At 35.0% G+C, this 26,330-nt stretch overlaps 1 protein-coding gene across 1 annotated transcript in view; it reads left to right on the top strand.

The window, feature by feature from the left end:
- Nucleotides 1-25,108, top strand: part of LOC113228639 (protein eva-1-like) — a 33,731-nt gene extending 8,623 nt beyond the window's left edge. Inside the window, exons 4-8 of the mRNA XM_026461997.1 lie at nucleotides 16,731-16,877; nucleotides 18,569-18,712; nucleotides 21,024-21,134; nucleotides 23,245-23,391; nucleotides 24,435-25,108. Of these exons, the coding sequence (XP_026317782.1) occupies nucleotides 16,731-16,877; nucleotides 18,569-18,712; nucleotides 21,024-21,134; nucleotides 23,245-23,391; nucleotides 24,435-24,907 (1,022 nt within the window). The 3' untranslated portion in view covers nucleotides 24,908-25,108. The remainder of the gene's footprint in view (nucleotides 1-16,730; nucleotides 16,878-18,568; nucleotides 18,713-21,023; nucleotides 21,135-23,244; nucleotides 23,392-24,434) is intronic.
- Nucleotides 25,109-26,330: the final 1,222 nt, after the last annotated feature.

Here is a 26,330-nt window from a genome sequence, read left to right as displayed (position 1 = left end):
TGTAATTAGATAGTTTTATATGTTTTCATTATAGTAAAAGCAATATATTTCTTTCTACGAATTGTAATACGAAAAATAACTTTCTTGGTGCATCACTACGTAACAATTCGAGATCTAGTTTTCCATTACTTTCGCGCATTCAGAGAAGATATTATTGATTTATTTTCACTTTATTATTCTCCATAAATCTAAAAGCAGGGAAAGTTTCTCAATAAACTGTTACTGTTTTGTTACTGATAAACAAAATGCGCGTAAATTAAAAAACTTTGCAGATCACCGCGACTTTATGGGAGGGATACAAAACATTGTTTATTTACAAATAAAGTGTGACATAGTGATAATTATTTGGTTTTAAGAAATAAAAAAGATGAGGAAAATATGTGAACAACGTCTTTGACATTATTAATCATTTCAGTTAATTACGGATTCGCACTTTTTACAGTGCAAACAGTTAAGCAACACGCCTGTCCCCAGTTGCGGTGCCATCCAGAGCTTTAAATCACAAAGATCTGAGGGGCACTGCCACTGCGCCCGTCACCCTGAGACATAAGTTGATAAGTCCCATGTGCCTGTAATTTCATCAGCATCCTCACCCTTCAAAACCAAAACGTAGCAATGCTCACATTGAAAACAAATAAAAAAAAATAAATAAAATCTTTGAGTTAATTATCAAGCTTTGTCATTATTCATTAACAACGTAGATCTAACTATTAATTATTAATTACTATTAGTTAATGGAGTTAACGTATTGAATTCAACATTTATTGACAGGAATTCGTTCTTTTGTTGAATCCAGTAGCTTCTTAGTTAGGTAGTTCATGCATATACGCACGCACACCACTGTGCGGACGAGTTCATTACTAAATCGCACGTTTAAATTTTAAGAGTACCCTACCGTCGCAATTATGTTAGAAAAAATGTAGAAGAAAAATAACTTACTATTTTATTTAAGAGCTGTGAAACAATAAGATGATGTACGGTAAAACTCAAAAGGGTTTATGTTACATCGCTTTAGTTCTTAAGCTAATTTGTAATCTGTTTGTATAATAAAATAAATAAATGGTGCTTGGCGGCAGAAATAGGTAAGGTGGCATTACTTCCATGGACGAATTCTTTCATAACGAGCTCGACTGCTACTAATGATTTGTTACTTTGTGATCTATTGTAGAAAAGCTATAACCTGTATCTACGATTCCAAATGAATAAAGTAGACATTTTACTCTCGCTTCTGGGATTTATTGCAATTTATATACATTTAGGACGTGCAACTAACTTGTACTTACCAAATTACAATACTAATGTAAAGTTACACTGTTATTGAAGAGTACATGTTAGTACGTGCCTTATCTATAAAATAAAATAAAATGCCCAAAAAATCCTTTTTTGCTTATATGTGTATAATACACATATTATTTATTTATTTTTCATCAATATTATAAAACTTGTTACATTAAGCTTGTTTTACAATTATTATACTTTTGTTCCTCTAGTATGAGGAAGAATTTGAGTGCACACGTGTTCGGCATGACACTACTTCGACATCCCGCAACTTCGATGAAACAATGCTACGATAAAATGGCATGAAATTTGTCGAAATTATGTGTTTTCGAAGTGCTGTCATATCGAATATGTGTGCGCTGAAATTATGTTAGACACTCATGTTTTGTATAGACATATGTAGATTCTATAGAATGCGATAATGATGAGTATTAAAATAGTTTTTCTTTCGTCTGGGAATAAGTTTACAAAGTTTATTTTTGTGGATACAACTATTTGTGCTACTTTTTAATTTGTTGGGTTCATCAACAGTTGTTGCATCAATTACAAGTCCAATTTACATAAGTAAGAGTATTTTAACAAGACGTGCAACTAGTAGGAGCGATGCCACACGGGAGTTGTCAGCGCACTGCGTCGTTAGGACGCTTGATTCAACGCACCGGGCTTTACACGAGCAAAGCGGTAACAATGTCACCCCGCTTACTTTCGTACCGCAGCACCCCTCCCCGTTTCGTGTCCTGGTCACTTGTCCGATGCGTCCGAACACACCATGTGGCAGTTCTATATAAATATATGAGTACAAAGCAATGTCACCGCTCAGGCGGCGCAACCTCGACGCGACGCATCGTGTGGCATCGCTTTAACAGAAGAAACTATCTTGTATTGTAAATATATCTTATGGTTATGAAAGGGGAAAAAATAGATTTTGCAATTATTGTGCAACTTCTCGTGTTTCAGGCATCAGCGTGTCACCTTTCAGACATACATAGTTTAGTTCTTAGTCCGTCATAAAAAATAAGTATGAAAATCCGATCTGTTCCTTACCTTATAATCGGATATTTCAATGTTCGAGAATGATTCCGTCTAAAATCTGCTGAGCCCTGAGAACCTGAGATCACTGGTTGCTTCAAATGACGCAGATTTTAAAAAAAGATCTTTAGGTAAACATGAACTTTGGACGTGAATCCTAAATAAATATTAGGCTCATAATAGCATTTTACAATATATTGCTTTGCGTATAATATTCATTTATATAATATTAATAATAAAGTGCCAGGTTACCACATCAATAGCCACAAAATAGGGAATTCGCTCTACTATGAGTATGGTACTCAGTACTGGTAATAGAGCGAATAGCTAGCGATACGTAGGGAGCTACGTAATAAACTCCTTGACAGACATTTATTGTGTAGTGTCACTGATTTGATCGACCTGACATTAATGCCAAATTTTTTACCGACTTTAAGAAAGGATGAGGTCCTAAATTCGACTGTACTTTTTTTATGTGTATGTTACGCGATTACTACGAAGAGGTTACCTAAGTATTAGTCCCATTTAAATTTGAAGAAAATATTTCACCTCTAAGGGTGGCAAATTATGGAATGAATCCGGTTTCGCGGACTTTCCGGTAACCGATTATTAACTTTTTAATTTCATCAAACATCATTCAAATCATCATTTTCTAATTTTTGTTTGTACGTATAAACAAAATTTGAAGTTGGTTCCTGTTTTTAATAAAAAATATATTTAATATTCTATTTCGTCTATGTCTATACCGTAATATAAAATATCGAGTGATACCCGTTATCTCTCATACTTTTCACGCGAGAAATGCGTGACAAAATGAGCAACTAAATGCGGCATTAGACGAGACATTTTGGAGTGATAACATGCCGTTTGAATAAACGACTCTTTCATTGATTCTTATTACGGTGTGGGATTTTGGAAAATGAACGGTAGTGGTGATACGATTCACTTTTCCGTATGCGTTTAAAATGAAATAGCGAAAGAGGGGAATAAAAAAAATGTGTGAATAACCAAATCAGTATTAATAGTGGGATGAAAATATAAGAATGATTAAAATTGAAAATGTATACGCATTAATTAATTTACTTTCGCCAGAAATACGCTATACTTACCACAGCTGCTTTGGGTGATAATGGTATAGGATTAGGTCATCAACATCCAACGAAGATTGGAGAATGAAGACCTTTTCAAATAGTTGTGAATCTTAATATTCAGTTTATTGAATGTCACGATGTGTTACTACCATGATATATTTTTTTTTTGTAAAATTACTTCACTAGTTTTTTTATAATTATTAATACAATGGTCGAACACTAAGAAAAATTCATTCGATCCGGCTGGATTCGAGCCAGCGCCTTCATCATTACGTTTCCGACGCTCTCCCAAATGAGCTATGGAACGAATTAACAGACCTTACTAAGTTTTCTGAGTGCTTGTTGCAAATCTTTATTTTTGGTTTGTAACGACTTGTTTGTTTAGTTAGCAAACGTTGCGAACCTTCTCGAAATGTCATACGATATTTTTCTTCACCGTTAGCGTACATTTATATATACATTATACATACATATATATAACAATGCGTTGCATTCACGCCATAGTTACAGAGGTCATTCTATATCGGAAACTGAACTCAAATCCTAATAAAATGTCCTAAATTCTTATATTTATCTAATTGCGGTAAACTCTGATTCGCAATCACCTGATCCAAAGGTCATGAACTTGCGCGTCACGTGCTACCAAAACCTATAGCGCGGAGAGTCGACCAAGGAACCGCCAATGTATTGCTATCTCTGTGCCTCATCAGTGCGCTCGCTTACGCACTGAATTAAGTCCCGCCACAATTATTGTCTCTCGCGAAATGCCGCGTGGTTTGTTATGTAAACAAGAGAACTGCTACCAGGTTCACCAGAATCTGCATTATATCAAATGGTGCTCTTTCTCATTATGGACGGCAAGTGTGTGATTATTACTTATGGGGTGATGTGAAACGTTTAGTTTACACAGAGGAAATCTCCGTGCGTCGAAGAATTGCGCACAAAAATCATCTCTGCTTTCAAACTTGTGAAATCAAATAAATGTGCTAGTGCTGCGAAAGTTGCAAGGAAACTCTTGACAACGTGCGAATCTTTGCATAGCCGGTCATGGTAAACACTTCCAGCAATACTTTCATGTAACCTAAAGTTAGTAAATACCAAATCTACGTTACAAAAAAACTTTGTCAGTCAACTTTCCTAATTATTAGGAAATAATTAGTTAATTATAACTATACATAATCATAATAAAAAATAGCTCGCGTATCGCTCGGTGATGTGGGAGTAACCGAACGCTCGCGGCATACGATTTACGGACAATTTTGCAAAACTTTACCAGATACAATTAGCCAGAACATTTTTGTTACGTTTTGTTTTTGTTAATTAGCCAGAAATTTAGTTCTTAAATATGGCGCGATTGCAAATGTACACATTGCAGTATAACTTAGAAATTGAAGTTCTAGATTCATATAACCGCTCTCCTACTGGTTTACCATAGCCCAATTTGCTTTATTCTACAATAATCACAAAAACATGTTACTTAGTAAGTATACTACTAACCTCGTATAGTTCTATACCATTACAAGTTTTTTCAATATAAACACCATAACTCCTTCAAAATCTGATACTATTGTAAACACCCCTATTACCACTCTGCTAAAAGTTTATTACAAATGCCACATACTCACAAAAGGTATCTTTCAAGCTTAGTAAACAGATATCCTTTATATTAGATTGTGTTGTAAGAATAATTGTAACTACAGAAAGCTACAGGTAAAACAAACCGTTTTCGTAACGTAAAGTAAGAAAACACAAGTGTAAGCCACAATAAGCTCTCAGTTGTGATTTTTAGATCACAAATCATAATATAATTTACCAACGTGAAAATTTTATTTTCCAGGAAAAGCTCTGCCTCAAATTCAACACCGCGAACACAAAAGCTGCCGCATGTTACAAAAAAGGCAGAAATAATTCCATCAATTTTAATTAAAAAAATAATTACATAAAATTTTACTTTACGCTTCACTGTAACTACGAATAACAATGTAGGGGTTATTTTTAACTGACTGTAAAGAGGATTAAAAATATTGATACTTAAATATTTACAATATCTAATTACTTTTGGAGTCGGTGCCAGCCATGGCAATTTTACAAATTTACTGTACATTAGAATCCATTAAAGTACTTCTTTGTTTTCTTTCCTTGGCTGGCACCGATTTCAAAAATAACCAATTAGATTTTGTAAATATTTATTAAATATCAATATTTTTTAATCCTCTTCAATTTTAAAATTTAAAATTAGTGGTAAAGTAAAACTTCATCAGTAATCGATCAGTAGTAGGTAACGCATACCATACATAATAATATTTTATTAAAATTATAGGTAATAGGTTTGGATAAGAATTGTCACGTTTTAATTGTATAAATAAACCATAAAATGTAGATAGATTGATTAATAAGTTATTATAATACTGTGTACAAAACGAAATACGACAAAAATAAATAAAAACAATGATGTGCATTGTTGTCGTTTGGATTAAAATCTCTGTTTTGTTTCTCGCTTTTTAGTGCAGTTACTATTTGTGGTTTTGAACTTGATTTTTTAAAGTTCTATTTTGTTAACAGCATATTATTATGTAAACGGCGAGTGAAGTATAAGTGCGAACTTGTTTAGATTATGTATAAATTCTCTCGTATTTTACTAAATATAATTAATATTTCTCCACCATTTCACAATAATCATTCAACTCATTCTTAATCTTTAATTTATGTGCGAAATTTAATTTGAAATGTACCATGAGCTTTTTGGTGAAAAACAAAACATCGTCAAACACCTGCAACACGTTGAAGAAAGGTTCACAACACTCGGAAAATACGCGAAGTCCCCAACTCGCATTGGGACAGCCAAGTTGGGAAAACCATCACCGGAGAGTAAACCCGTACTCAGCAGTGCAAAGTATAAATGGCTTGATGATGATTCAACTCCTTCAACATTCATCTCAAGTAACAGCGAGAATATACTGTTGACGCCGATGTGATCTAGACGGAGGGATAGCAACGCCACGTTGTTTTACATAATTTCGATTAACCTCACGGGTCTTACTGATCAAAATTTGAAGAGACATTTAGAACAATTTCCTTTTCATACCGACTGGCACTGTAGACGTTCGAAGAAAACTATGACGTTAGGATTCGATGATTACTACACCTACTTGATATTTAGGCGCAGGAACGTTTATATCGAAATCATGTGTCAGTGAGCTCCAATCCTATACTTTTGGATAGCGTTTCCACGGTTTTAATTGATATCCAAAATGAGATTTATCGTTCTACAACAATTGGTTCGTGTCATTCTCGTAGTTTCTTGCATTTTACTGGTGAAATGCATAGAAAACAAGAATAACCGGTGCCTATGATGAGTCCAGAAAGTAGTTAGCACAATGAAGCTTGGAGACCGCAAGCCTTTGTGAAGAATGCGGGGCTTAGTAAAATATGCAGAAAGTCCTAACGAAACCCTTCAGCTCATGTGGGCGGGTCGTTTATCCCCAAGGTGCGGTCGGGATTGAGTATAAACTATATATAAGACCTAGACAAATTAGTGCGTTTTGCTGATATCGTCATGGATTTTCGTTCTCAAAGCGAAGTTGCTCCAATTAGCCTTTTGGATATAGCTTTTTTTATAATAGCAAGTGACAAGACTAGCAAGTCGTGTGCCTGGTGGTAAACGACATGCAAATCCATAACAGTTGCAGTGCCACTTAGAGCAAATATCTTAGGGGTATTGCCACTGTGCCCGTTATCGTATGACATACTAAATTGACAAGTCCCACGTGCTTGTAATTTCACCAGCATCCTTACCGTGCAAAACTGGAACACAGTAATGCTTAGATTACTGCTTGACGACAGAAATAGGTAAGGTAGCAGTATTTCCCTGGACGAACTCCTTCAAGGAGCTGTATTGCTACTAAACGACGTTTGTCTGCTGATTTACTTTAAGTAAATAATTATAGCTCATCCAAATTCTTGGTAAATTTATTTTTTTAGTGAAAGGTCATGGAACAAAAATTGTTGTTTATGATGCTAGTAATAAAGTCTAGCGAAGTGGCCAGTATCTTACAAATAGCCTTGTTTATACATAAACATCTTCTTCATATGCCATCTTCTAAAGAAAGTCGGCGATTATAATGGCAATCTGAACCTTGAACTCTGCAGTTCCGAATAAAAATCGGGTGTTTCTATTGATTGGAGCTCCTATTGACTGGTGCTCCTTATCACTGGCGCAAATTTCAGAGTCAGGATATTCTTCTTTTTCCTACACCTTTCTTTCGTTGTATTTTGTACGGCACATGCAAAATGATAAATATTAGGAGGGAAATGCTACGTTTGTAGATAGATGTTCTTGGATTAAGCGAGTCTAACATAAGAGGAGTGGGAATTTTGGATCGATTGTAACTTACTACAGCGGAAATGACACAAACACACATCACAACGGAGTTGCTATTATGATCGATAGGACACATGCTTTTCCTTAAAGAATGGAGTGCTTGGGAACATTTCAAAATTTAATTAGCACGCATGTACAACAAGCGATTTAAATTATGCATTAAATATTTGTCTTGCATTTAAATAAAAATATATATCCAGTCACGACTAGTGTACAACCCCTTCTTCACGCGTCTCAAGTAACAGCAAAAAAGACAATAAGTAAGCCTTGCTTTTTGAAACCGACTGAAAAAAAAGAAGTGGGTTCACAATCGACCGTAATTTTTTGTTTTCTGGACGTACGTTACGCGATAACTCTGACATTAGTGAACCGATTTCAATTATTCTTTCTTTATTAGAAAGAAGGTACCTTTGTATTGCACGAATCCAAATTTGAAGAAAACATTCCACCATTAAGGGTGGAAAATCAGGGGATGAATCTGGTTTATTGCATTACACCTTGGCAAATAGAGGTAATTCCACAAAATTTGAAATCGGTTTTTTTAAAGTTTCAATTGTTTCAAGAGTTGCTTTCAATGAATCTACAGTATCACACTAAGATGTTACTGGTTTGTCACTTACCAAATTCAATAACCCGTTAGAAGGCGTTAAAATGCAACAGTAAGGGTGTGTGTCCACACTAAGAAAAGTCACCGGGTCTATGCAAGAATTCGTGTCGATTCTACATACGAACTGTGTACACTGCCTCGATGCCAGACAAGGAAAAAATCTTGTCTACCCCCAACTCGACGCGCTTTGCCGCTATTGTATGGGGCGCATTGTCACTAAACGAACGTTTATGTGCATGGACTGGTGTTGCAAAGTACTAAAAAATGCATGATTTACTTATAAGTTTAGCAGAGGAACAACAGACGATTTCTGCGTATTTATCTTGCCATGGTAATGCACCTATATCGGAGGAAAAATAATCAGTAGACTCGTTAATGCACTGACACGTTTACTCTACACACGTCTGCCCGAAAGCATTCGTGTCGTGTACATACCCATCATTTTCTTGTCTGCAACAGACACGACATATTTTCGTGATTAGATCCGACAAAGTTCTTGTCGTGTATAAGACCATTCTTATTTTTTCTAAGACACGTCTTAGCGTGTATACGCGCCGTAAGTTATGCTGTATTGATTCTATCTTTTTAATACTCATCGAAAAACCAGAGAGATGTTCTTAAAAATGTGATATAATTCTATATGGATTATTCAATAAAAAAACCGACCTCAAAAGTACGTGGAATTACGTCTATTTGCTAAGTTTCATTGAAATATTCCCTAGTTCGCCACTATACAGGACTTGATACTGGAGATAATAAAAATAGGTTCTCACTACGACACTACTCAAAGTACATATATCGAGAGAAAAACGCCTTGAATTGGAGAAATAGCAAAATCAACTAAATGATTGCTAAAAGTAATTGCTCCTAAATTAAAGTTAGGCGCTATTTATAAAAATGAATATTCATGCGTGAACAGCCACCCTTTGAGGTGGATGATTTTCTTCAAAATGAAATGGGACCACTATGGAAGTACCCCCTTTCCAACAAAAAAAGAATCATGAAAATCGGTTCACAAATACCGGAGTTATCGCGTAACATACATACATATTGAAGTCGGTTAAAAATATGAAAGTCATCTCAGTTGAGGATAATTCCATGATATATTTGTTTTTCAATCTAAAATATACTAACTGCATAACTGAAAGATATATTCCCTATTGTATACTCGACAATATCCATGTCACAGCAAACTGTACTTTAATATGTCCATGTTCTATTTATTGTTATAAATGTGTACAAGAAAAAATCGTTCTCTATCTACATGAGCCAAACACACGACCCTTGTAAAACATCCATTACTCCAAATCAAAAACGCCTCATTATTTTCCAAGGGGAGTGGACATCATAAAATACTCTGTAATATTTATATGGAACAAAAAGCGAGGGCATAACGTCTGTTGATCGCGTGAGTTGGGTTTTTTTACGAGGGGCAGTGTAAACTGCAAGTGTATCGGAGTGATTTAGGTGGAAGTTAATAAATACCGAAGTCGCCACCCCGGGTGTGGCAGGAAGCGCAGGAGTGCCCGGTAGGTGCGGCGAGGACTCATTAGGGTTAGTTGCAGACGGGTGGTTAACACGATGCCAAGTTCAAACATTTGATGGTTTTTAAAAATATGTATATACGAAATTTAATTGAAACTATGCAAAGTTTCCAGCCGGATCGAAGGAATAGTTCTTTGTATTAAATAATTATAACAAACTAGTGAAGTAATTCCACAAAACATAATTGAGTATCATGGTAGTAAATCATCATGATATTCAATAAATAATTTTATAAGTAACCTTCCAATTGTTAAAACGATATCTCTAGTCAGCCGCCGGTAGTTGTAAAGGTACTTGGCTGAATGAAGAAAGACTTTCATAAATTTCTCACAGCTACGGCGAAAAACCAAAAACAAATATTTGCAACAAGCACATAAAAAAGTTTCGTAGTTTGGTTAGGAGAGTGTCAGCCACGGTATGCTAAAGGTTCTGGTTCAAATACAGCTGGATTTTTGTGTTGATAATTATGCAAACTAGTTTACTTAATAAATATACTTGTTGTTTAAAGAAAGACAAAAAATATTATAATTATAAGCATGAATGAATCGAGAGTTAGGAATGTTGAACATTTAATTTGAAATGATACTTGTTGTATGTATATTTTATAATTTTTATTAATTTAATAAAAATATAAATAAAATGTGTATATTGCACATGACAACTGACATAGTATTATCTCAAAATTGCTTTAAGTTATATTAATGTTACCTATTTAATTTCAAAGCGACAGTGTTGTCCTGTCACTTTGAAATTAAATCGTATACGAATGACATATAAATATATCGAAATTTTGGAGATAAATTATTAATATAACGCAATTTTAAGACAATTCTATGTTAGTTGCCAAGTGCGATATATTGCCATTCAAGTTTGAGGCTAATTCTAGCTAGCTACAAAGAAAACAAATCACTTTAAAAACGTCGAACAAAATAATTCAAAGTAAAATAAAAAATATTTATACCAGTACTATATTGGACGCAAAGGAAAATTGTAATTACATTTTTAAATCTAATATCTGTCGTTTGTAATATGATTTTATTGTTGCAATACAGTAATAGGAAAATCTTGTTAAGAAAATGGTTCTAAGAGATATTTGTTATTTTCATTGGTCTTTGTTCTGCAACGGTCTATCTAAATTGGGAACGTTGTTGGATAATTACATGGTAAATATTTTCCGTTTAAATAATTTTGGCCTATAAATAGTCCTTGAGGATGTTTTTGTTTTTATAGGATTGAACATTGATATTTCAAAAGAGAAAGGTCGAGTGTCAGTTCTATTTGTGATCTAAATTTAAATCAAGAGTATTTTATTTATGTATTTCGATGTGAATTTTGATTGAACGGATTACCATCCTAAAACCTGCTGGATAACATAATTACGATGTATTGTAGGAAATGACGTAGGTATGTGTATAATAGTTGATTGTAGTTTTACTTTAAGGGAAACCGTTTATTTTTTCCATTATTCGCCTCTGCCTGTTTTACTAAAGAAAGTGATATTTACATAATGCCTACGTATAAAAAAATCTCAATGAAAATTCGAAGTTTATATTGAAATTAAATTTTCTTGGCGGTTGTGGTTTTAACGTTTGACACATACGAAGCATTATTACAAAAGGAATTGCGTATTAATTATATTGTAGTATACGCCTACGTACTACGAATTAATTATTAATATATAGTTAACGTAACATTTCTTACAATACCTTCCACTACAATTGTTTTTGTGTTGCATTATACTATTTAGTAGCAGTAGAGCTCCTTACGAAAGAGGTCGTCCAGGGAAGTACTGCCACCTTACATATTTCTGCCGCCAGGCAGTAACGTCAGCATTACTATTTCCCGGTTTTGAAGTGTAACGGTACTGGTGAAATTACAGGCACATGGGACTTGTCAACTTATGTCTCAGGGTGAGCAGTGGCAGTGCTCCTCAGATCTTTGCGATTTGAAATTCCGAGTGGCACTGCAACTATTATGGACAGGCGTGTAGCTTACCATCAGGCGCACGACTTGTTCGTCCTGTCACTTAAAATTATAAAAAAGTAACGGATTGACTTTTCAATAATAAACTGCCAATAGTGTTATTTAAAAAAAAGCTCTGCTAACTTAATGGTTGACCTACCGCGTCTCAAGTAGAGGCCGTAGTGGGTTCGAATCCGGGCCTCGATCTCTGAGTTTGTCGAAATTCAATTTGAAGTATACCGTGAGTTCTTCGGTAAAGGAAAACATTGTGATGAAACTTGTACGTCGAAGAAGGGTTCACAACCCGCGGAAATGTGTGGACCATGATCTAAATTCTCGCCTGATAGGAGACCCGTCTCCAGCAGTGGGACATATAAGTGGGCTGATGATGGGTGTTTCTTTGCCGAATTTTTTGTTGTTTTGCAAATAAAATAACTTATTTATACGATCGGATTTTCTTTCCGGTTACTATTCCGGCGATCTTCCATTACGTATAGAGCAAATCAAATGGAGCGAAGGATGTAGAATGAAAATGCCGCCGGTTTTCGTTCCGGTTTCAGGGGAAATCAATGTGTATATGTGTATGAGTCAATACACAAAGTAAACAATTGATTGAATCAACGTTTTCTGGCGTTTCGGGTCCTTTACGATTTAATAATCGCTGCCTGAAAGTAAGGTTTCGCAACTAAAGAGGGAAAATGTTATGTGAAGACATATCAATGGGCAAATTTTCATGAAGTTCTGGTATACATTGGTTTCCAAGTCTATATAACTAATATAATAATGAGGTAAACAACACTCATAGCTCCGCAATAGGGAAATCTTGTGCCGCGGGTGCCACGTGAGTCCATGTCTGTATATATATATGTATATATATATACAGGCTGAATAGACAACCAGATGTTACACTCAAACTTTCGAGAGAAATTAAATATAGGCCATACAAATATTTCAATATTTCTCCCGGTCCGGGAATCGAACTCGGGATAGCTGCGTGGCAGACTAGCTTGGTAACTATTCGGCCACGGAGGCAGTAAGTGCTAGCGGATGACAAATATAATAATAATAATGTGCCAGACAAATACACCGATGCGATGGTCTGGACTCAAACTAGGGAATTCCCTATACTATATGAGTACCAGAGCAACGAAATTCAATCTGGGTCACTTCTCAGAAAACCCATACCAGAAACAATTTATAGTCTTTTTCGAAGACGGAGTTAAATGATATTTGCAAGGTTGCCAGTTACCATAAAATTTGAAAAGACTATTTCATAGTAGTGTTGTCGACAGTTTTATCGATAGATTGTGAAAGAAGGTAACATTTCTGAATTTCTGAATTATGAATGTTACTACGTTCTAATGATTACTAATTGCGTTATTGTCTTCTTTATTCCTGTTTTGACCATAGGCCTATTAGTTCCGAAATATATTTTTATTCATATGCATTTTTATAAGGACAGGCGAATTTGATTATCCATGTTGAATTAAAATGAAAAACTTTAAATTACGTCTCGTCTTTGTATTTTTTTAATAGATATAATTCTACGTGTAGCGTATGTATATATGAACTTACAAATATGGACAATCCAGATGAACTTGTGCCCAGAGCAAGTCGATGATGAACTTTTTATTTCATAAGCGTAACCAACATTCAGTTGATAGTCGACACAATATTTATCGACTGCAATCACTAACTACATGCAAGCGCGCAACACCTTTTCGCAATGAACTGTTATTTTACTCCGTCTTCAAAGAAGACAGACTACACAAACGTTAATTTTTTTATGATATCAAGCGACGGAATGAACAAGTCGTGCTCCTAAGCGACATCGTTGTTCACAACAATTGTAATCACGCTCAGAGTTTTAAATAGCAAATATCTGATAGGCACTGCTACTGCGCTCATCACCCTGCGACATATGTTTGCAAGTTCCATATGCCTGTAATTTTACCAGCCTTCAAAACCAAAACGCAGCAATGCTCTCATTAGTGTTTGGTGGCAGAAATAGGTCATGTGCCAGTACTAAATTGGACGAACTCTTTCACAAGGAGCTCTACTGCTACTGACATTGGGACATCCCAATTTGGTCCTACCGAGAGTCAAACCCGGGACGTTCTCATTATTACCATCATCAGCCTATCGCAGTCCACTGCTGGACATAGGCCTCCCCCAATTATTATCTTTATTTTCTTCTCATCATCATTATTATTATCATATTAAAATTATTATTAAAATCATAGTTACCCGTTGGTGATGCCAAATTTAGATTGCTATTTAAATACCTGTAAAAACATTTTTACAATAAGGAATTGTTTCGTGTGGCGGCGAATATGCCGCTCGTCTGAACAGGTACTAATGTAAAATACAAGCAAGAAGACTCGTCACTAATTGCTGGTCGAACAACGAGCTTTTAACGTATTGGAAGCGTCGATGCGGTGTCGAGTTACGATGTAATTGACGAGGAAGAGTTGCCGCTTTGCTAATGTTCTTTTCGACTGTCTAAGGTGCGGTTATAGGAAGAAGTGTTTTTCTCTTGTATAAGAAATTAGATGACGTCATATCTAAAATAATTCTGGGATTACTGTTTGTTGTAAATAGCTTGATAAATTTTAGAAGCAGTTATAGCTCCTTGTGAAAGAGTTCATCCAGGGAAGTACTGCCACCTTACATACTTCTGCCGAAAGCAGTAATGCGGGCATTACTGCGTTCTGCGCTGTAAGAGTGCAGATGAAATTACATGCACATGGGACTTGTCAACTTATGTCTCAGGGTGACAGGCGCGGTGGCAATGCCCTTCAGATCTTTGCGATTTAACTGTGTCTGAGTGGCATGAATGGAATTGCCATTGCTCTCTATGGACAGGCGTGTTGGTTACCAGTACCAGGTCCTAGTGACCGCGCATGACTTGTTTGCCCCGTCACTTGATATCATAAAAAAAATCAAAATATAAGCTCCAATTGTTTCCCATAAACTTGAATAAGAATAGTGTGTTTATTACCATTAAGAAAGTTGATACAGTCAGTAACAACAGGGAATGGGCAGTGTTTGATATAGCTGTACGTTTGACGACAGAAGTAAATTACACGGTGTATTTGCAAATAAATTTAATATAGAGAAATTGTTTATTAATTTCAACTTTTACATTATTTTGACACGAACTATACGGCTACTTACATTATGGAATATTATTATTCTCCATAAATATCTATTAAGTATGGAGGAAGTTTAATGGACCGTGGCGTCTTGGATGATTGGTTTGGATTACATTCTACGACGAGCTTAGTCACTTAAAAAAACAAACATTATAATAGTAATCGTTTTTCTAAGCCTGGCTAACGCAAGGCGCCTCCCTCTTTACAATTATGACTATAAAATTAACCCTAGGCCATTTATGATAACTCCGTTCAAAGTGTAAGTGTATTCGGCACACTGTTTACTGTACCATTTGTTTACGCTTGAAATGTATATTCTAAGCGTTATATTAATACTTTTATATAAATACTTATTAACATTATTTATGTTGAACATTATTTGGTCACGTATAGTGTTTGCTACGTTGTGTTACGTTGGTGGCTCCACCAATTTACATTAGGTTCAAGAAAAAATCTTTTATACCAAAACCCCCAATAGACAGCTAAAGTATTCGGTTGGTGATACCCGGGCCGTCGGCATTCTGCTTGTCGGAATCTCAGAGGACTACTGTCCTTTCAGACTTCGACAAGGAAAAGGTACTCCTTTTCCGTGGAAATTGTATTTAAATTATGACTGCATATTCAGGGTGGCCCGGAAGTGATGGTCAACACGAAATGAGGTACGGTTGAGTATTTCCAATCTATTTGACTAATACAATGGGGTCCGCAAATTGATGGTTCAGAAATTATTAAACTTTTTGTGCTTTTTGGAAAACTCACTAAGTGCATCACTAAAAAAAATCTGAAAAAATATCCAGAAGAACTTTAGAAGTGATTTTTTTTGCATTATGTTTCTGAGATATGTATCTTTTTGATAGAGAACTCTTTTCATAAAATGAGCAAACATTATGTAAACTGCAAATAGTCCTTTAGTGAATAATTTTCTGTTCATAAAAAGCAAAACTTCGTTTTCAAGTGGTCAGTTTTTACATAATAATGATTCCGTGTCAAAGGTATGGTTTTATATTCACAATGCAATTTGAACACAACAATCCTGAATTTGAGGTACACTTGTTCAAACAATGACAAATACAGCAACAAAAACGTCTAATATTTCTACGTTTATTTCCAATGGCGTAGCGTCGATGTCTGCCATCCGGGGCTTAAATTTGCTGCCCCCTCTATATTTACGATATACAAAAGTAGTTCGTCCGGGCAGGCTTGCCTCGATTGTGTTTTACGTTCGCCTGCCGTCGCCACTTTTGTAATTTTAAGTTAAAAAAACAATAATTTTGACTAGTTAGTGCCGCCCGGTGCCATGGCACGCTACGCCACTGTTCAGTTCTATAATAAATAATGCCAGCGTGCGATAGGCGACCCGCAGTTTGCAACGCGAGCGTATGGTGAGATTATGGGAATGCGTCGGTACACGTTGCGCGGCGGACGTGTACACATACAAGCTTCGAACGCGCTTCTCACGAACGCTTGTATAGCTTTGTACTTGCGTTTGAATCGATCCAAACGCAACAATCTGCTTTTTGAGCGTTTACGGTGCCGTAAATACGCGTTCGTGAAACGCGCGTTCACTGCGCGTAAAAAATACATTGTGTGCACAGCCCTTATACCACGGTTTTTGTTTATTTTTATCATTAAATCAAGGGATGCCAATGTGGTAGTTAAGTATTCTATGTATATTTTTGCAGATGAATTTCGAAGCAGAACAGCATGTGAAAACGATGTCTTGAAATTGAGCTGTAATCCCTTCTCCAGGGTGGCTGTGTTCGATGCTCAGTATGGTAGAACTGCTTATGACGTCATCTGTCCTCAGAGACAAGGGGTATCTGATGAAAGTAAGCTATTTCTTTTCTTCTTTCGTCACTGATATATTTTGTATTATTTCAAACGACGTTGCGTTGTTTCTCTATACAAAATATTGCTGGGCCAATAACTACTACGTAGCTTTTTAGTTTTATTCCTGACTTATGGTATTAAACATAAATTGTTATGAGATACAAATACTGAAATAATGTTTCTATTAATTACCTGTCACAAGTTTGAACAGTGAGCTAGAATGACAGAATTGCTATCGGAGATAGACGCTGTTGGCCTCAGTTGTAATTTGTATTTATAGGTTCCTAAAACACGACACAGTTCATGGGACATCAAAGGTTTACTTATAATCTTGTTTAAGGTTATCCTACATAGTTTATACCGTAGCCTATAACAAATTTGAAGGAAACAAACTTCCATTACACTTATGATTTTAGCCACTATTTTCGCATTGCAAACACTTTGGGGAAGTTTTACAAATTCATTTATTCAAATCCTCCAAGTTTGTCGACGAAAACTTGGGAGCGGTTGAATTGGTTCGCAACATACACAACACAAAGTTACGTGTAACAACAAACACACGCGGATTTTCCTTTAAATCAGCGGATATGTCGTTGTGAGATTCCGTCGACGTATTTTTGTACAAAAACGCGCACATGTTCTGTGGCAAAAACAGTCACAAAATTACCACCTGTACGCCGCAATCGGAGATATATCTTTCGTATGATTGCTTTATCACGTGTTTCACGTTTTCGAACTAAGTAACAATCGTGTTACATGAAAGTCAGTCTAATGTCATTTCATTTATTTCCCATATATTATCGAAAGCCTTTTTATGAATCATAATACTAATGCAATTGGGTGAGATATAACTAGCCTACTAATCCTATCAATTATAACCACTTGCTATGATTATCAGAATACCGAAATTAAGACTAAATTTAAGATAATTCGTTTCATAAATTTGCCCAACCGGGAATCGAATCCAGGACCAAGCCCTTACAATTCTAACCGCAGAGCCCTGAAACTGAAAACATAGAGAATTTATTACGAAATTTATCGTATGTTACATTTCATTCCCAACAATATTGTTCTTTTTTTCAATCGTTTCCTCAGTGCTGAGAATCGTGACTCCATTTCATACCAGCTGGCTGAGTGGCTGGCAACACTACACATGCTTTCCAATTGTACTCTGTAATCCACAGTTGAAATATTCGTATTCACCAAAAAACATTAGGACTTATCTTTCTATACCTGGCATACATTTCTCGTTGTCGTTGGAGATACACGTCCTTTACGCGCCGCGCAAACCGTCTTATGTCGGATACAAGGAACCGGCTAGAAGTGAATACTCTATTTTCATAACATTAATATAAAATTGTATCGTATCGAAATACAGTCGCCGGTTGCGGCAACTGTAATTGTATTTGCCGCGGTTGCTTGTATTCGACACAAGATACACGCTTGCGCGGCGCCTTATATTATATCTTACAGTATATGTAGTATTATATTAAACAGGTGTGGTGGCATAAAAAAGCAAGCCTTTACGACATAACGTCATCATGCCAGCGTAACTTCACAGATAATAATTTCACTCAAGACTTTCCACAGTTGCAAATTTGTGATATCGAACATCTCGTTGACGAATGGTAAAATTTCCGGTAAAATAATATGGTAGCACATTTGTTTAACTAAGTCTGAATTTTTACAGGCTGCACAGCACCCCACGCTGCCGAAACGGTGATGCAGATCTGCCACGGTAAGCGGTGGTGCTCCATCACCGCCAACAACAAGACGTTTGGTTCACCCTGTAAACTAGTATCTAGAACGTATTTGAAAGTCATTTATGCTTGCGGTGAGTTTTATAAATTTGGTTACCATTGTTAATAATAAACAGAACGTAAGATTGACGGTCGAGGAGATTCTATACAATCTAATAAAAAGTTCCGAAAATGTCCGACTATTGATTATACACACAAGATAGACAACAAAAGGAAAATTATTTCGCGGAAAGCAAATTTGGTTTCTCGTTCGTCGAAACCAAAATCATTTTCGCTAATGATAAATATTGTATTTGATTTAGTATTGTTTGGCATTAACCCTTTAAGAAGTTGGCATAAACTACGAAAATATAATATATATGTAGACTAGTTTTTTAATGTGAACGTAAACTGAGTTTAGTTTCATATTTTTACTTATGAAATTGTTCTATTTCATTTAATGGCACAGCTTCTTTTATACACTTTTTAATTTAAACGATAAAGTGTTCACAGTATATGTTATAAGGAAATACGATGTACCTAGTACACACGTCTAACTTCTTATATTAACTTGTTTCTGTGTTAGAAATTATATTTACTTATTTATGTGTTATTCGTTTGATCGAATGACAGACACTACATATTAAGATTTGCGCCAGATCTTTGGTACCATTACTCGTTACACCAATTCTAAATATACAATACGTATCATACTTACTTTGCCTATTACATTCATAAGTAACATTAAAAGTTGTACTTTCTTCGTTCGAGTTCCACAAGTTAAGTTACAAGCTCATTTAGGATTGTATCTAAGTTGTAAATTCGTTCCTCGTGTTAGGTTCGCTGTTAATTTGTTTTGAGTTTTTTTTGTGTAAATTGTAAAAGTTTCTTTAATAATCTTGGTACTTCGTACGATTCTGTTTCATTTATAATATTTTCTATTACGTTTTAGGGCGAACATAAAGGTAAATCACCTTATTCTGTTTATACTTGTAATGTTATTCATTTTTCCTAATATTTTACGGCGGTTTATAATAAAAAGCCGTGGTAGCCTAATGGTTCGACTTACTGCCTTTTAAACAGAGGCCGCGGGTTCAAATCCGGTCTCGTACCTCTGAGATTCTCGGAATTTATGTGCGAAATTCAATTTGAAATTTACTGATGAAGGAAAATATTGCGATGAAACCTGGATGTCGAAGAAGCCTCGCAACGCTCGAAAAACATGTGAAGTCGCCAACCTATATTGAGCCATCGCCTCGCCTGAGAGGAGATCCGTTCCCAGCAGTGGCACGTTTAAATGAGTCGATGATGATGATTATAATTAATGAAGTACCAGACAACGACACCAATTACCTGGTTTCAAACTAGGGTTCCCTATACAATGAGTACCAGAGCAATTCACTCCGGGAGATTAGACTTAGAACCAATTTAGTAAAGTTCATATTCCAAATTGGTCCTACCGGTAATAGAACTCGGATCTTCCAGTGCTCACTGTGCAAACCGTTGGGCGTTTTATCCATATTGTTGTATTATTTTCATCATTGTTGAGTTAGTATAATTGATACTCTGTAGTACCCCAGGGTACTTGCTGTTTATCTTTATTTGTATGTCCAATAAAAAATAAATGTATTGTATTGTATTACACGGAAGTCACCTAGGTTTGCTTAAACTTATTAAGTTCATGTCTATACTCTTTGCTTCTGCACGAATCGAGGAGAGCGTCAGGGTTTTTATTCTTTTTTATTCTCATGAATTTTTACTGACCTAATAATTCTCATGTAAGAATAATTGCAATGGTCGTACTTTACTTTTACTGCCTTCCATTTTATATTCTACGTAGTTAACATTTTTAAACGGGTTTGGGGAAAAACATTTATTAAAAATTCAAATGGATATTATTTTAAGGTCTCACGTATATACTTCAAAGTTCAATGTGCGTGATGCACTGCAAGAATAGAGAGCAAAACGGACAACACACTGCACTATGTCCTTACGCTCAATATTGAAGCGGTTAACGACACATTGAAAATGGTTGAAACACACGCTTAATGTAACATAATACTAAAGCGTGCTGAAGGACGCTAACACATAAAACGTCTGAGGACTCATTTAAGTTCTCATTTTTACAAATGCAGAAGTAAAATAATAAATAAATAACGCACACACTCAACATAGCCCCGCACTAGGGAAACCCTGTGTCGCGGGTGCCATGGACACACACATAGACAACCACAAATTACACCCAAACTCACGAGAGAAATAATTGTAGGCCATACAACTATTTCTCTCGGCCCGGGAATCGAACCTGGGACCTCTGCGTGGTAGTCCGGCATGGTAACCGTTCGGCCACGGAGGCATTTAAAAAACATTAAAATTAACACGTAAGTAAAAAAAAATCTATTGCAGTTCCACTTGGAGTTCTCACGGAGAAATATGAAAGCGCATCAGAAAGAGACGAGATTGCCAATAGCGATGGCAAACAAAATGACATTGAAGGGGGCCTTTTTGATGATTCAGGTGATGTATGAATTTCGTTTGTGCATGTGGTTGCGTTGAAGTAAATAGTAGTAGAAAGTAAGCAGCAATGAGTCTTGGTAGAATCGTAAGGGTTCGATGTGAAAAAGTTACTTGCCGGGTTGCAGTATCTCTGATGGTTTCGAATATTAAAATTTTCAATACAAAATATAAGTTGAAAAAAGTTGCGGTAACCTATTGGCTTGACCTGCCGCCTCCCAAGCAGAAGTCGAGGGTTCGAATCTGGGCTCGCATCTCTGAGCTTCTCGGAATTTATGTGCGAAATTTAATTTGAAATTTACCAATTAAGGAAAACATTGTGATGAAACTTGCACGTGGAAGAAGGCTTACAACCCTCGGAAAACGTGTGAAGTCCCCCAACCCACATTGAGCCAGCGTGTCTCATGAGAGGAGACCCATGCCAACAGTGGGACGTATAAATGGCTTGATGATCGATTGTGATGATCGACGCTGTAAACTCATGGACAAGGTACAGAACACTTTTTGTGGAAATTCCATAAGGTTGTTGAAAACTCAAACAGTTACATAACTCTTAATTTAATATCGCAACCTTTGTATAATAAGGCTACGTCTACAAAATTACGACATTTCAGGAGAGTGGTTTAAAGATTCTAGGAACGAAATTAGTCGATAACTTTATCATGCTTAAATAGAAAACTCATAAAAATTCACATAAAAATTATGATTTGTTTCGTGTGATGTAGTATCGTGTTATTTTTATGATTTTCATGTGATTAAGGCACTTTTAACATATGATTTGATATGGCTTTATTATATCAAGAGTATATCACGTATCATACTATATATATCAAGGTATCACGATGTAGGGCAAAAACAAAAACAATATATTTATATTTTATAAGGTATTTAAGTAAAAAGAGTATCTAAAAAAAGAGTATTAAAATCCTTTGAAAAATGCAACATTGAAAACAAGTATTTTATTCCAAGAACTTGGATCTTAAAAGACCTTAAAAGTTTGTAGAACCTACTTGAATAATAAGTCCACATTAAAAAAAATAAAGCTCTCGCCATTTTTACGGTCAGTGATTGTCTGCCTTTTCCTTTTTACATTTTGCATAAGTGTTATTTTTCTTTGAAGTGGCAAATAAAAGAGTTATGTTTTCTTTTCGCATATTTTAAATATTTCACTGCTATAAAATGGCTGAAAGTAAACATGAATATGGAAAACTTTTAATTCATTTTCGTATAAACCACGATCATTGCAATTTATTCGGTAATAACAAGTTTCCTTCTAATGTTACATTTATTAATGCTAATATCGAGTCAAATAAATATAGGTATGTTCTTGTTTCCTTCTGATTAATTTTTCATTATATGTGTTTTCGAACCCCACTTTTACAGTCCGTTATGACGAAGCGGCCTATTACGAGCTTTTGTGGAACCAGTCTAGTTCCATCTAGTTCAGTTTACGTGACAAAACTGAAGTGTTTTAATTTGCCTTATGACTTACATCAAATTGAATGACTATTGCACGGCAAGATAATGGGTTTTTTAATATTAATTATTGTCTGTGGCCTGTCAACGCTGTTAACCTAAAGAGCGAGATAAAGCTATACAATAAATCCTACGAAAAAACGTAGCTGATTCACGATGGGAGCGTTAAATAAGAGTTTATCAATAGTGTACGAAAAAGGAAACATTATGTTTTCTGAAACAATTTTATTATTTATTGTACAAAATACGTTATTTTATAATATCGACGACTTTTTAATCTAACTTTACATTTGTTATAAGACAAAGTTACAAGTCTTGCCATAATAATTGTAATGATTGTGGTGAGTTTACTATTTGATTACAGAATTCTTATATTCTTACATCTACTATGTTCAGCATTTTGCCAAACTCAAAATTGAGGCTATTTAAAAGTTAACTTTACGTGTGTATAAAGTCACAACAATAACAATAAATATACCTCTTGTATCATAAACTTAGTAATTCTAAAAGCGATTGTTATTAACTTTATTCGTAGATGTACATTATAATCGAAGGCTGAGACATTGTAATATCGAATGTACCAGTGCAGATGCTCCTTTTCAACTCCCAGAATATTAACATTTTTAATCTTATTTAGAAGGAGCAAGTGAAAAATGGGAGCCCAATGCAGTCTCTCCTGTAGCAGATCCAGCTTTACAGCCACTTCCTGAAGAAAATATTTCACCGCCAAAAGTAGAGCAGCCAACAATACAAAAACCTGTACAAGAAAGAGATCCATCCTCAGGTAAGATACTTGAATGTGATATATTCACTTGCTTACCTATGTAACAATATAAGTATTCTTGAATGTTATTTTGATGTTTAGTTGTGTTCCTTATAAATTTCTTCATTAGAAATTTTTCAGTGCTGTAATATAGGCTGTTTGGGGTTAACCCTCTTTTCCTATATTTTGTGCAACACATACATATATACATACTAAATATAGGTGAAATGGATTAAGTATTTAAATTTTTGCTAAACTAACATTACGTCTTTCATGGAATTTGCAATCGCCACTTTGGCTCGACTCCGTAAAGTATTGCTGATTTATTTTTTTTACTGAATTTTTAGAATAGTAAAAAAAAAGCTCAAAAGGCTGGAATTTAAATAATTTTGTAATACGTCAATATATTATATTTTAAAACCTACCTTCAAGATTATTAATATTGTATTTTGAATACCTAAAACTAACTTTGGATATGAAATGAAAACCTTATATCTTTTATGTTTCTTTATATTAGCTTCATATTTATTAAGTCAGCTTTACTATTATAATTTATTTCTTTTATTTCGCTTCACTGAATGGGCTTTATCAGATCTTATTATTACTTACTTGTAATGGACCAAGCACTTGCGTCAAAACTAATACGTACTCCATTTTCTGTTTAACTATGTCCAAAATTGGCATTAAATTATCTATGGATTTTCAGTTGCAACAAATATATCATCAATTGCTTAGTTTGCTATATAATAATTCATACATTTATTTACTTTATCTTCATGATCCTAACATAATTATCAATTTGCATAGAAACATTACTTTACATCAGTGTTGACTGGAAATGAAATAAATAATTAATATTGATTTTAATTAAATTATGGAATTCGCGAACACAATAAATGTTGTAAATACATCGATATGAGATTTTCCGTTTTATAAACTTACACTGTTAATATTTTATAATAAAGTTTACCATTAAATTGAATTAAAGAAATCAGCCTCCGATTATTAAGAACAATTTTTGTGCTTCTGGGGTATCTCGATCTTAACTCTAGCATCTTTCACAGATCAAGATCAATCGACGAAAGCCAGCATGTTTATCTACATAGGCGTTGGTCTTCTAGTTTTCATCATCCTAACCATATTACTCATAGGAGTTCGCTGCTACATCATTCGAAAATCTTCGAGAACCTCCAAAACTGGGGATATGTTCACCACAGAAGCACCTAATATATTCAACGACGCCGTTTCTGATATAGATAACGATATCGACGTGGGACATCTTTCTGGGACATTCCATGATCCAATGCACCCTGATATGCTACTTTACAGAGACTTGCCAGGTAACAGAGGTACTTTGAGGGCCATGAGACCTTTGTCAACTATTTATCCATGTGCTGGAGCAAGTATGTACGGTGTTGACTACGTACCTCCGTCCAGAGACGTACCAGTTAGGTTTAAAGATGACGACGTAGCCCCAGAAATATTAAGTCCGAAGAGTTTAGACAGGTATTCTAGTTCTAATTATTACTACGGCTGACGGCGCGACACTGGAGGCAGTGATGACGTCTCCAGGACTTATTGCTTTTAGAAATGCTTATAAAGCAAGTATGTATGTATCTTATCTACATAATTAAATTCTGTATGCAATGAAATGAGAGAGAACATGTTATATTACTCATGTAATAGGGAAACATTGATTGAAGGTTTATGAAGCCTTTTTAATAAAATTTAAGAAATAAAGTACTTAAAGTTGATGCTTGAAATTTTTTCAAATTAACTTTTAACCTTTGAGTACACTGTTTTATTTTGGTACAGTATAGTTTACTAAATTTTTATTGCGTTGCGTTTAGTTTTTTACCTTTTTGTTCTTGAGTTTTTATATTACTTATTGAGTTTAATTGATTGCCCTGAATACTCACATATAGTCGTATCAACAATATTTTATTTTATTTCATTCAAAACGTACATTACTTATACGAAATTTTACTTTACACTAAATACATTTTTTTCGGTAATCAGTGTTGTTATTCCTAATAAAAATTATGTATCTATCCATTGACTTTGATATCTATCATAATTATATATATAACACAATTTGGAGTAACAAAAAAATGCAAGTTATCAGCTCACACCAGCGGGAGTTGTTTAATACTGTTACATAAGAGATTTAAAAATAAGAGCTGTCCTCAAAAAACTGCGCTGTCACATAAGACTTAATGAACACGTGATTCGTACAACGTATTTCAACTTTTTGGATATTGTTTTAATTTTTATTCTTCGTACTTATTTAATTCATGATCGATTGTTCTGCCCATGTAAGTGGCGCTCACCATATTATAGATTCAATTTATATTGCTGCGGAACGTAATGATGGCGAATTTTTGTAACGAAATTTGTACATAGCATAATGAACTTTGTATCAATTGTATAACGTTATTAGAAGCAGTTAGAGCTCCTTGTAAAGAGTTCATTCAGAGGAAATACTTTCACCTTACTTATTTTTGCCACCTAGTAGTAAAGCAAATGCGTAATAAAAGTAATGTAAATGCGTTCCGGCTTTAAAATGTAAGTTAAGGGCACTGGTGAAATTATAGGCACCTGGGACTTGTCAACTTATGTCTCAGGTTGACGGGCGCAATGACAGTAACCCTCATATCTTTGCGATTTTGTTATGAATAGGCGTGCTGCTTACTGCCTGGCGCATGACGTTTGTCCTGTCACTTGGTATAAAAAAAAAATTATATCTACGCGGTCATTAATTACCGTACTACACTATTACTATTATTACTGTCAGAAAGTACAATACAAACTTAAACGTCTACTTAGGCTTTAACGATTATTTTAAAATATTTACGTCCTATGTTAAAATTAAATTTTGATTCTAATTAAGTTTAAGCTTTAAAATTGAATTTAAAGCAGGACGTAAATATTTTGAAACTGTCGTGAAACTGATAAATTTC

The sequence above is a fragment of the Hyposmocoma kahamanoa genome, unplaced genomic scaffold (genome assembly GCF_003589595.1).
Source record: "Hyposmocoma kahamanoa isolate Upper Pololo Valley unplaced genomic scaffold, ASM358959v1 232, whole genome shotgun sequence".
Classification (NCBI taxonomy): Eukaryota; Metazoa; Arthropoda; class Insecta; order Lepidoptera; family Cosmopterigidae; genus Hyposmocoma; species Hyposmocoma kahamanoa.
This window is presented reverse-complemented; position numbering and strand designations above follow the sequence as displayed.